This window comes from Haemaphysalis longicornis, unplaced genomic scaffold (assembly GCF_048455015.1).
Source record: "Haemaphysalis longicornis isolate Haplotype H1 unplaced genomic scaffold, Haemaphysalis longicornis Haplotype H1 scaffold_10, whole genome shotgun sequence".
In the NCBI taxonomy this organism is placed as follows: domain Eukaryota; kingdom Metazoa; phylum Arthropoda; class Arachnida; order Ixodida; family Ixodidae; genus Haemaphysalis; species Haemaphysalis longicornis.
In genome coordinates, this window is record NW_027526204.1 from 87,444,357 (window position 1) to 87,456,868 (window position 12,512).

Below are 12,512 nucleotides of genomic sequence, written 5' to 3' on the forward strand. Positions count from 1 at the left end.
AAAAGCGTCGTAAATTGAAACACGATAGCCATGGAAGTACCGTAAATCAAAACAACATTGCTCTATTTTAGTCGATAAAATTGCCTTAGCCCAGTACACACAGGTGTAAGTCACCAATGCTTATCCTGAAACACTGCTTACAGCAGCTAAAAGCACATCCCACAGGATTTTGTTCCCGACAGTGCATAACGGAACACAAACACAACATAAAAAACAGGTAAAAAAACAGACCCATAAAGACTGTAATAATACATATATCACACACTAAGTTCTTGAAATGAGTTTTAGGCTTCAAAGGACCTATTGTTCGGCAATTTATAATTATGCTGAACTTACAATTATAACTTCAGAGTACAAGAAAACTAGAAGAATGTACAATAAAAATATTGGGCCCCTCAGCTGGACTTGCGAATCTGACACTGAGTTACTTTAATTACATACTCCCACCAAAACCTTCTATAAGACCAGTGCCTTTGAAATATGCTCGCATTACCCAAGAAATTTCAATTCGATGGGACCTTAAATACTACCGCAATTATACGTGGTTCGTATCAAAGTATGCAAACAAAGGGGAATTTCCCAGGCGGAGAACTAGCGCGCACACGAAAAGGAATGCAAGAATGCTCACCGAATCCTTGTTGCCAGAGCCCGAGGAACTGCCGTTGGGCGGCTTCATGTGGAGGTGTGCCATCATGGACTGGAGCCGGTCTCGCTCTTTGTCGAGCTGCAGTTCCAGCTGAGACACAACCTGCATCTGAACCCTGGCTTGCGCTGTGCTTCGATCATCCAGCTGGTGTTCTGTGTTCAAGTGTCTGCGGAGAGGAGGCGGGCAACACGTCAGCTCTATCCTACCACTTTGATAGGGAGGTATATTAAGAGAACACGGTGCAGCTTCTGAGATAAACACCCGTGAGTCCACGTGAGCACGCTCGTTTAACACGTAAAACGAAACCTGACTCTACAAAGAGCAACGCTTATGAGTTTACCAACTGAAAACAAAATGGAAAGCTTGAAGAAGTGAAGTAGTACGAAAGTATTAGTAGTAGTAGTAGTAGTAGTAGTAGTAGTAGTAATAGTAGTCGGTGTGTGGCTTTTGTGGTCACACACTTACTACTGGAAATAAACTATTCGCGAAGATTTGTGGCATGCCCGGGAACATTCCCAGATCTTTCGCAGTTTTTAAACAAGCTCAGCAAGTCTCCGGTAAGACGGTAAATATCCAACCTCCAATGTTTACACACTGCGGTATAGGTATCTTTGATCCAGATAAAGTAGGACACCATTCCGCTACAAGGAAGATAGCCGCCTTAATCTGGCCCCGATGCTCCCCGACAAGAAGCAGCATGAACAAGCAAGACACAGACCGCTCTTGGCACCAGGCAGTAGGAACTCACTTTACAAAGGCCTGGTAGTCTTCACACTCGGCGTCGCACCCGGGCCACTTGCACACGCCGTGGCCGTAGAGTGCGTGTCCGCTGCTGGCACCACTGGCACCGGAAGACCTCTCCTCCTTCCCCAGCTGCTGCTGGAACGTGGACGGTGACGAGGACGCCGAGCCCTGCTCGTTGCCCCCCGCGTGCAACGGCAGGCCCGACGAGTGCTGCGGCTGCTGCTGCTGCTGGTGGGACTGCTGGAGTCCCTGGAGGGCGCTCTGGAGCACCGTGTTGTTGCCGTTCACGAGCCGCGCGCCCGCCGAGGACGACGTGGGCGGATGCGGGGCCTGCACGCCGCCTCCGAGGGAGGGCGGTGCGGGCGGGGGCGCGTGCTGCTGCTGCTGCTGCGACTGCTGCGCGGCGACCGCGGCGGCGGCCGAACCCAGGAGACCGTTGAGGCCCTTGAGCGGCCCGCCGTCGACGTCGAGGCCGGACGTGACGCCGTCCTTCCAGAGCCCCTGGAGGTCCGTGTTCAGGGCTGCGCCGCACATGGGGACCGTTTCTCTCGCTATTCCGACGGGGCTGACTCGGCTATCGGCTTAGTCGAACACAAGAAGGGCACGGACCTGACCCGGGCCACCGTAAACCGAAACTATGCAAGTGCTATCTTTGACACGAAACGTTCCGGTCTATGTGCAACGAAAACAAGTCAAACACACGAGGGAGAGATCCTCGAATTCACTGCTGCACCTATATATATATATATATATATATATATATATATATATATATATATATATATATATATATATATATATATATATATATATATATATATATACAGTACATATAGTACTTTGCTTTTTAGTTTAAAATGACTATGAGTTGGGCGAGTTGGCGAATATTCACAATTAATGATCACGGCAAAAAAAGAGACACAAAATGAGGAGAAACTTATAGTACAGTGCTACCCTCTACCGTTTGTCCAGCGCCCCCTTCTTTCTCTTTTTTCTGTCTCTTTTTTTCGCAGATCGTCAACGATGACTTTGCTTTTTTCTTTCGTTAAAATAGACAACAAAGTAAAAGCCGGCGTGACAACCGCACTGGCTGATTTGACGGCGAGGTCAGTGACAAGATACGTGGCAAGCATAACGACAAACGTAAAGATCCCAAACGCCTTTTCTGCTTCAAAACGTAAACATCGGCCGCAAGTCACGACCCAAAGATAGCGATCGCGCTCTCCTGTCAGCGGCCCCGCTCCGACACGTGCGTCCGCCAAGACCGCCATTACAAGGCTTCCACGGCATCCGGTACACGACAGCGACATATCGCGCACAAACAAAATGCGCGGCTATTCCTTCCTTTCTGCTCCGCACATGGCGCAAACGTCACTCAGGTTTGTGCAACACCACCAATATGTTAGGAGACCTCCCGACCTCTCTAAAATCCCAAGTTCCCCAATACACCGGGTAACTCGTAGCCCAGTCAGTGACGCTGCAATGCCAACCACTCACAACATTTGGGATGAAGGCGGCTTTGAGCCGTCGGCGACAACAGCTCAGGGCGTGTTCACCATGGCGGCGTCTGTCTCGAGGCTATTTACAAGCCTTCCTTATCTGACGCCCAATACGGATTCCCGTCGGCGTCTACGGTTCGCTGGTTTGTTTATCGGCGTCAGTACGTGTAGCGTCGCCTGGGCGAAGTGCGTTTTCGAACAATGGGGCAACAATGCGCACATACAACGTAGATAACGCGAACTATAACGCAGCGCGGATGTATTTTTGCGAGGCGGTACGTCAGTTTTCCTTGCGTTTTCTCATCGGGTGCCCGGTCACTGCCCGGGGGGAAGCGAGGCAGTTGATTAAGTTGCGACGTTACAGCGCAGGGTGTCTCTCGCGTTTAGGAAAGTCCGTTTTTTTTTCTTGTCATTGCTGTTTAATTTACATTCATAACCGCCCCACTTGACCCGCCTACTTCTATGCCATCTGTTTAACCGCCGAGATAGAGAAGTGCCTGACGAAATTTCCAAGCTCTCAATTAAGTCGACGTTTCCATACAGCCTCTATGTTCAAAGAAGTGAAATGACAAAAATTCCGTTGCAGTGATTCGAAGTTTTGTGAACGCGAACGCTGTCTCGGGATTCCAACTATAATCGCAAGCCCATAGCTACGAAGCGCCTGGTGGCATAGCGCATCCTCCGGGGGCACCGAAACGTTCCCGGAGAGCCGGATTCGCACGCGCTCTCACGCTATTGGCTGTGAGCACAAACAACGTCACTATAACTGCGCGCAGAGCCAATCACAGGAGACCGCGTGCGATTTCGACCCTGACGGAAAAGTTCTGGCGCCCCACAAAATATGCAGCTTTTTCTTCTTTATTGTTCTTGTCCCTGTCTGTGTTGCTGATTGCTATCCGGTTAATATTTTAAATGTGGCTTTACGCTCTGAAGTTACATACGACACCTATGCGATGCACCGCAGGTGGAAACCTACGGACCAGCTTACACCACCCGGGAATCTCTAACGTGGACCAGCTTTGTACCATCTGTGAATCTTTAACTTGGACAAGCTTATTCCATTTGGGAATCTGTAACGTGAGGTGGCTTTTACGCCATTTGGGCTTCTTTGACGTGGACCAGCTTGTACCACCTGTGAAACTTTAACGTGCACTAGCTGTCACCATCTGGGACTCTTTAACGTGGACTACCTTGTAACGTGAGGTGTCTTACATCATCCGGACCTCTTTGACGTGGACTAAGCTTACACCATCTGGGAATCCCGACGTGGACTAGCTTACACCATATGGAAATATTTGACGTGGGCTAGCTTAGACTCTTTAACGCATGATAGCTTACACCATATTGGAAGCTTTAGCGTGGACCAGCTTACATCATCTGGGAATTTTCAATGTGAGCCGGAATCGAGAATCCAACCATAGCTGTCTGGCCCTTCCTACGCACGTGTATGCTTCCGTACTACCTCCCTTCTGCAAGCTCGCCGTTTTATTTTCAGTTTCTGAACTCATTAATTCTTGGAAACAATAAACAACCAACCCGCTCGCGACAACACTTTTCGCTCCGTGACGCCACTCCTCGACGCTCGCCACCACGACGCACCGATGCTCCGTCGCCGTTCCATCTTTCCCCACCCCGTCGATCACGCCACCCTTTCTTCCCCATTTCTTTCCTCATCGGACGCCGCTTTCTCCCCACTTCCGCGACACAGGCCACGCCACAAACGGGGACGCCACATAACAGCGCCGTATTGTGTGTACGTGATTGGCAGCGATTGCGGCGTGCACGCGGCGACATGACAGAACGAAAAAAAAAAAAATACGCCGCGCCCATGACCACCGTCGGGAGATCACTTCCCTTTTTCGCCCCGACTCCATCCCGCGTAGGGAAGAAAACGCACGCATCGCATGCACCGCCCGACCGGGCTCCAATCCTCGGCGTCGTGGTGCGTGTAGACAACCATTCTGTGGCTACACACCCTTCTTGTTTTCTATTCCGCGTTCGCGCGAGACGATACTTAGTTCTCGGCCGCGACTTCTTTTTTTTTTTTTTTTCTCCGCCTAGTTGTCTCTGCTGTCCACCCACTTGGGGTGTGGTCTCCCTAGACTTGGACGTGCGTCCATGCGGTCCGTTTACCATGCCCCCTCTTTCTTCGTCTCTCTCTCTCTCTCTCTCTCTCTCTCTCTCTCTCTCTCTCTCTCTCTCTCTCTCTCTCTCTCTCTCTCTCTCTCTCTCTCTCTCTCGCTGTCGGGCCCATCACTGATCTACTTCTTTTGTACACCGCCCTGGGGAGGCTTTCGTAGACGGGCAACGGCGCGTGCCCGGTTTTTGCTTTAAGGGCGAAACGCACGTGCGGAAAACGACGCATTCGCACACGCGTTTTCCGACCCTGGAAACCGGTCCTGCAGCGGTCACGAGCACGCCTGAAGGCTGCAGGACCGGTTTTCAAAGAGGGAAAAAACGCGCGCGGAGACGCGTCGCTCTCCGCACATGCGTCCCCCTTTTACGACACACCGTGGCGACGCGTCCGACACGAGGTAAACCACGCCGTGAAAAAGTAAAGGGGACGACGGGAGAATAATAATTTGGACGTCCTCCCAATGTCCTGATTTTTTTTCTTCTTCCTGACCTAGTAAGATGCCCAGAGATGGCAAAGACTCGACGAACAGATACTTCCCTAAATGCACGGAGGATTGCACGCGCGGCACTGGTAATTCGCTTGCGCTACGAGAGGCAGAAAGAGGGGGGGGGGGGGGGGGGGAATGGGGACATAATCGAGATTTCAAAACGGTTTGCGCGCAGCACGAACGGGTCGAAGAGAAAATGATACCGCGGAATGGCGGGGGGCGACCCAGCCCTTTGGTGCACACGCGATGTGGTCGACGCGTCGCGTGCGTTTCGAGGCGAACGCGGTTCGTTCACGCATGACCTACCCAAATTCACTTCGTCCCCCTCCCCCCGAACGAAAGGCGCGTGCTTCTGAGCGACGGAAATTGTGTGTCGGTTGCAAGATGGTACTTAAAAGCCGTGGAGTAAAAATGGCGACGTGTGTTACGCAACACATTTCCCGGCATTATCAGGGCGCGTTGGGTACGGGCTCAGTTCGACACACCCTGTCCGATCTCCGAAGACTTCGTAGGTTGCGCATACGTGCGTTCACCTTTCTTTCTTAAACTTCGTTAAAAAAATAGACACTACGGTTGGTACTTTTGCGTGTTCTGGTCGCGGGCGCGTTGTCGTTTTCTTGCTTCTAGAAAAACTAAGGAAAAGGCTACGCAGCTGCTTGCCGTTGACATGATAGAAATCGATTATAGCAACATACTTTCTCTCTTTCGTCACCTTATATAGAAACAAAAAATAACACGAGCCGAATTTCGCAAGCAGACCGCCAAAAGAATGCCGCTACAAGAAGCTAGTTACTATTTTATGGTGTCACGCGGGAATATAAATGATAGGGGGTTTTGAATTATCCATTACATCGAACGCTTTCAGCATAACATTTTGTCAACGCAGTCTAACTATTTCCAAAGGAAATATTTTGTATTACTCTTCGTACGGAAGCGGAAAGCAAAAACGCAGTGTGTCGAGATTTCGGCGTACGTTAAAGATGCCTACGTTGTTACATTAATAGGGAGCCCAACACTACGGCGTGCCGCATAGGCCAGTGACAAGTGAAGGCCCCAAAATATGAAAAACTTGAAAAAAATCTGTATTACTATATCAAACACTCTGAACATATCCTTCTAAATATTTCTCATGTCTAGCATGCATATTTTTCATGCCGAACTATTGAACCCGCCACGGGGATTTTCGATACCTTCGAGTTTGAAACACCCGGGTTCGCAAACACTGTGTACTTTGTTTATCGATGTTTTGGTTACATCAAACTAGTTTCTGACACCCTTCGAAATAAATATATACGCTGTACCCTCGTCATAACTAAGTCTTCGGTACAAAACACTGGCTTCGTTATAGGCGATACTTCGTTGAAAGAAGAGACAATTTACCCTTAACGCACTGTAATAGAGACAATAAACACTTCGAATAAAGCGATCTCGCTATAGCGATTGTTTGCTGTTCTCGCGCGCTTTCTGTTTCTGCACCACGTTATCCTACGAGAATATGTGACGTTGCTGCGCATGCGCAAAGAGGACGTCTTACCCTGCGGCAGGAGGAACGGCGGCAGTCCGAGCAGGTACTGCCTGTGCGAAATCTGCAGCTGCTGCATGATCTGGTGCTGTTGGAGCGCCAGCTGTTGGAGCTGCAGCTGGAGCTGCTGTCGCCCCGGTTTGCCGCTCGCCGACCCCTTGCCGCCGCCGGGGGATGCGTCCTGAGAAGAAGCGACCAAGGCGGTGTTGTTGCAGGGGTGTGTTGCAACGGCGCATTAAGTGTGTATCAGGGGTGTTTCAAGGGTGTTTTAAGGGTGCTTCAAGGGTGTGTTAAGGGTTTATCATGGGTGTTTCAAGGGTGCTTCAAGGGTGTGTTAAGGGTGTATCAGTAATGTTTCAAGGGTGCTTTCAAGGGTGCATCCGGGGTGTTTTAAAGGTGTATTAAGGGGCAATCAGGGGTGTTTATGGGTGTTGCAGGAGTGTATTAAGGGTGCATCAGGGGTGCTTCAAAAGTGTATCAGGGGTGTTGCAGGGGTGTAGCAAGGGTGTTACAAAGGTGTTTCAAGGGCGTTGGAGGGTGTTCGTTCCAGCGACCTACTTCGTTTCTTAACAGCGTGGAGGAAACTGCAGGCGTACTCTTCCTGAAGCGCCTCCTGCCAGCGTTTCGGCGCATGCGCGCAGCGAGGAATCAGGCATGCGCATGCGCACCTGAGAGGCGATAGCAGCTCCTCCGTGGGCCCCTGATGAGGAGGAGCCGCTGTTGAGGCCGTTAAGCTGCTGCAGGACCTGGCTCTGTTGGACCATGATGAACTGGAGCTGCTCTTGCAGGTGCGGGATCACCGTCTCCAGCTGCTTCTGCTGCTGCTGTTGCTGTTGGTGCTGCTGCGCGCAGAGACGAGACCGAGGGATCAGAACTACGTCCTCTCCTCTTCTACGGGACACACATGAACCAGTGGCCGCCATCGTCGTGACCTCAATCACTGGTAGTTTACAACGCCACGCGGATTGTTAGAGCACTGTCGACGAGTTTGTGCTCATGCCTGCGGGCTCGTCTCCGTCTCTCGTCAATAGAGAGGAGAGAGATTCCGACACTAACTTTCTTCAGTTTAACAATTAAGAGGGATTACGTGGCCGATGTACCCGTGGCGAGCGGGGATCAGCATCTCGAATCCCATCCAGCATAATATGCCGCATAGAACTTCGCTTAACATCACGCTTAACCTCCTGCATAGTATCCCGCATGACATGCCGCTAATATCCAGCATAGCATCCCACTTAACATGATGCATAACATACAGGTTAGCGGCCCCGCTCATAAACACGCTCAGAATCCGGCTTGAAATTCCGCTTAACATCCTACCTATCATCCCGCTTAAAATCCCGCATGATATAACATTATATCGTACATCCCACATAACGTCCCGTATAACGAACCGCACAGCATCCCACAAAACATCCGCTTCTCGTGAAATCCCTTTCTTGCGGTTTTCGCGAACCCTCGGTATACGAAGGGTCGCTGGGAACGCGTTCATATTCGAGCTGGGATTCAAGATAGCCGGGAGAAACTTTGGCGGAATGGAGAATCCGGGGTAACAATTTGCTATAATAGCAAAGTAACGCAGGAAATTCCGTTCTGTAGCAGTATCACTGCTCCGGAAGGGACTGTAACACAACGGGTGCCGGACATGGTAGCTGGTTCGATTCCCGATCGCAGTGGTTGCTTATAAAAGCGAATCTTTCCATGCGTCACTGATGGCGTCGACGTCCGAACAAAACGCACCGCAGGAAAGCCAACTTTAGACAATGGGCTTCACAAAACGACGACGACGACGATAATAATAATAATAATAATAATAATAATAATAATAATAATAATAATAATACGCGAAGTGAGCTTGCACAAGGGCCTCAAGGGGGATAAACGTTTCCCGTAGCCGGAATCGAACCTCGGTCCTTCGCGTTATGAAGCCGACGTCTATCCGATGGCACCACTCCGACACGATCGAAGCAGCTTGATTTTCTGAATTTCACTCAGGTTGCATGGGAGAAGGATTCGCGTTTTAACCACCTTTATTTTAAGAAGGGGGGTTAACTTTTTCCCTTTTTTGTGAGGGTGAAAAAAGAAAACTTCTGAGTGTACAAGATTCAGACGCTCGTTACAGACCCGCCAGGCGGTCTTAATTAATCCGGCACCATCGGTTACGACGCATGTGGTCGCTTAGGTGATGCAACGGAACAACTTTTTAGTTCCCCGACGAGCCTGTACCGTAATCGGGTTTCGCGGCGACAAAAGACACCCAACAACGCGAACGCGTGAATTCGAGAGGCCTCGCCGCAGCAATCTCCGCTTTCGTTTCACATCAGCCCGTTACCGCCCTGTTATTTCTTCTTTTTTAAATCTCCCGCCAAGTATCTCGGAAAGTATTTTTTGCACGCACGCCACCAGCGAAGGCGTAGACCGAATGGACACAAAAACAACACCGCTAGCCGGTTCAAGAAAAAATCTTGATTAAAATAACAAAGTGTAAGAGGAAACAATAGCTGAACAAAACAAGGCCAGGGCGTGGGCGCGCGTTTTTTTTTAAAATCGGAGCAACCACACCCAGCATTTTGGTGCGGTCTCACCCCCCCCTCCGCTGGCACTATATCTTGGAGCCAGACTATGCGTCGCTATGCCCGCGCGTTTATGCGGCTTCTCCCGAACAAAGGGGAAATAAAAAATGGCGTCGTTAGTATTCTGCCTCTCTCCGGCGCCCTCGCCCTCGAGCGCCCACTATCCGCACTCACATGCAAGATGACTACGTGTGCAAGACAGCGTTCATGTACGACACATGTACTGCGCGTGTGCCACACGACTCAACGTACACCACCCATATTTGTTTTTTACGTGCTTTTCTTAAGGCGCAGGAAGAAAAACAGGAGGGAAAAAAAACAGGAGAGTTCACAAGGATAAAAAGGAAAAAAAAAAAGGGAAGGGCTGTCTCCTTCCCATCCAGCACGCGAATATTATGCCAGCACGCGAACCAGCCCTCGCGCTTTTTAATGCCCACAAACGAGCGCTGTTTCTTTTCGTGTTTTTTTTTTTTTTTTCACACACGGGCCGGATAATTTTTGTTTTTATGCGCGGTTGTTTCCGCTGTTTTTTATTACTTTAGCGTTCGCGTGCGCGAGTTTTGATGCCAGCGACGCACCGACAGACGTCATTAAGAAGATAGCGAGAGAGAAAAAGGAATAAAATAAGCGTAAAGACGCATTGCGCTCGAAAATTATATTTATTTTTTTTCGCGTTCTTTTCTTCTTTTTGTTATAATCCAAACAGACACCAGGAAAGCGTCGATGCGCTATTGTGAGTTTGGTGCTGAAGCTAACTCCAAAGGCTTCGAATGTGTTCGTTTGCTCGGTCCATTATTTTTTTTTTGTGATTTTGGTGACAAACAAGTAGTAGAAAATCGTTAGAAAAATAGAAAGGAGTAGAAAAAAATTGCCTCCGCTGTTGCTGATGTTTTTTGTCGGGACGCGAGCTTGCACAAATGAAACGTATCTGATACATGCAGTGCGAGCTGGAATGTGAAAAAAAAAAAACATATTCGCGTACTAGGCTGCTTACAGCTATTTCTGGGAGTAAATATGCTCAGAAAATCATGATGAGGGCTGTACCTACACTATGAGCAAAACATATTAATAGTAATAAATGGGGTGCGTGTATTAAACAATAACAATCAAAGTTGTGCTTCATATAATACGAGAAAGACACATCTGGCAATGTGAGGCCATGTCCCTACCACAAACAAGAAAATACAACACTGTCATTTCCGTTCCTTCATCAAAGTATGTCTGAACGATACGTCTCATGTGCATCCAAGTATTAAATAGAGAATGAATGAACCCGGAGCACGGTTTGTTAGTATGTGAATAAACTACCGTAACAAAGCGATAATTGTCGACGAAATCACGTTTTTTTTAACCGCACAACCAGCACTCCGGTTCTGCTAGCTTAGGTTCACAGACATCACAGCGGCGTCCGAAGTAGAATATAATGCGGGGATAAATACTGCAAACAGTTCATCAATTAAAACAAACACTTCACCAATTTCCATAACCAGCCAAGAAAAAAAAAAAAAACGGACAGCTGCTTTGCGACATTAGTAAATCGCGATTGGCGATGCACCCCGACAGGACGATATATCTTTAGAGGTTCATTGATGTTTTTTTTGTTTTTTTTTTTTCGTTCCTTCGTCGTGACGCTTCGCTGATGATTGGCTGGGCGCGCAGAGCGTCGCCGGTTCGTCCGGAGAAAGCATTGGAAATATACGAGAAGGAGGCTGGGGGACACTAATTGTCGCGCGCGCATTATGCAGATGCACTGGGACACGATTATCACTAATTGCAGGACAGCCGAACGGCAGAAGACCGATTTTAGAATTAAATAACAGGATGACGGGGGGTGTGGGTGCAAAAAAGAAAGTTTTTTTTTCCCTGTTCAGTGCGAGCTGACGACGATAATGTAGTATCTGGAGCATTAAAAATGCGCAACAAAATTGATTGGAAATGAGCCAGGACACAACGAAACAAATTTAAGAAAAAAGTTGCCATGAAGCAGTAACAAAAAATAGGATGCTGAGAGGGAGAGGGGGAGAAAGAGCGTACATGTACTGAGAACGAATAAAATAACGAATTAAATAAGAACGCTTCACAGCGTGGGTCGGATATTGACTGGATGGATTATTTCCTGGACGCGGACTGTACCGGACACGCGCCAATTTTCGGAAGAAAAGAGAAGGAAAAGATCACGAAATTCGGCTCAACCTCCATCGCCACTGTGCCGGCTAGAGGCTTCACTGAGATTAATTCGCGTAATTCTGCGTTTATTATTATCAGGCAAAAAAAAAAAAAGGTCACCACGAAACGCTGACTCATATTCCAGCACGAAACAAGAGTTCCTAGGTGCTCCCTTTACAAGGAAAACCAGTTCCGTGCGTCCTGACGTGTTCATGATGGCACATTCCGTTTAGTTAAGCCTTAGCAATTGCGGCGAGTTACAACAATAGAGACTCTCTACTTCATACTAAAAAAAAATTCGTCTGCGATGCAGAGCTCAGGGAACAACTTTCGTGTCGGGAAAGCAACAATGAATAACAAGCGACCCAAAAACGAGCCGAACCCCTCAGCAATAAAAAAAAGCAAACCATGTTTAAAGAAAAAAAAAAAGTAATCAATCTGCAGAATGAGCGCGGAATTTCGAAACTGAAGATATTAATTGCTTTCTGTTTCTACTTGTCTAACGACCACTTTAGCGGACTCCGGCGTTCGGCAGCAAATTAGACGATTCCGAGGTGTAAGCACTTTCAGTCTTGATAACGCTTCAAACATTCGTTTGTGCGCCATCGGCTCCTTTGTGCCATTTTTTACTCTGCCCCGTTTCGGCCTGTACCCCGCACGTACGGTTCTCCCCCAGCTCACCTAGCCAATCAACGGCGGACAAAGGATGACGTCACCGTAATGCTTACGGCGCGAAGT

General features: G+C 48.7%; 1 protein-coding gene across 7 annotated transcripts in view; it reads right to left on the reverse strand.

Moving 5' to 3' along the window:
• The window catches only part of Foxp (forkhead box transcription factor P), a 440,616-nt gene that overhangs the window by 14,827 nt on the left and 413,277 nt on the right, over window positions 1-12,512 (reverse strand). For 6 of the 7 annotated variants that reach the window (XM_077690065.1, XM_077690062.1, XM_077690061.1 and 3 more), the window contains 4 exons: window positions 7,704-7,877; window positions 7,048-7,216; window positions 1,395-1,911; window positions 629-812 (listed from right to left, as the gene is read on the reverse strand). In XM_077690065.1, coding sequence (XP_077546191.1) covers window positions 629-812; window positions 1,395-1,911; window positions 7,048-7,216; window positions 7,704-7,877 — 1,044 coding nt within the window. The remainder of the gene's footprint in view (window positions 1-628; window positions 813-1,394; window positions 1,912-7,047; window positions 7,217-7,703; window positions 7,878-12,512) is intronic. The other variant, XM_077690060.1, reaches the window with a different exon arrangement.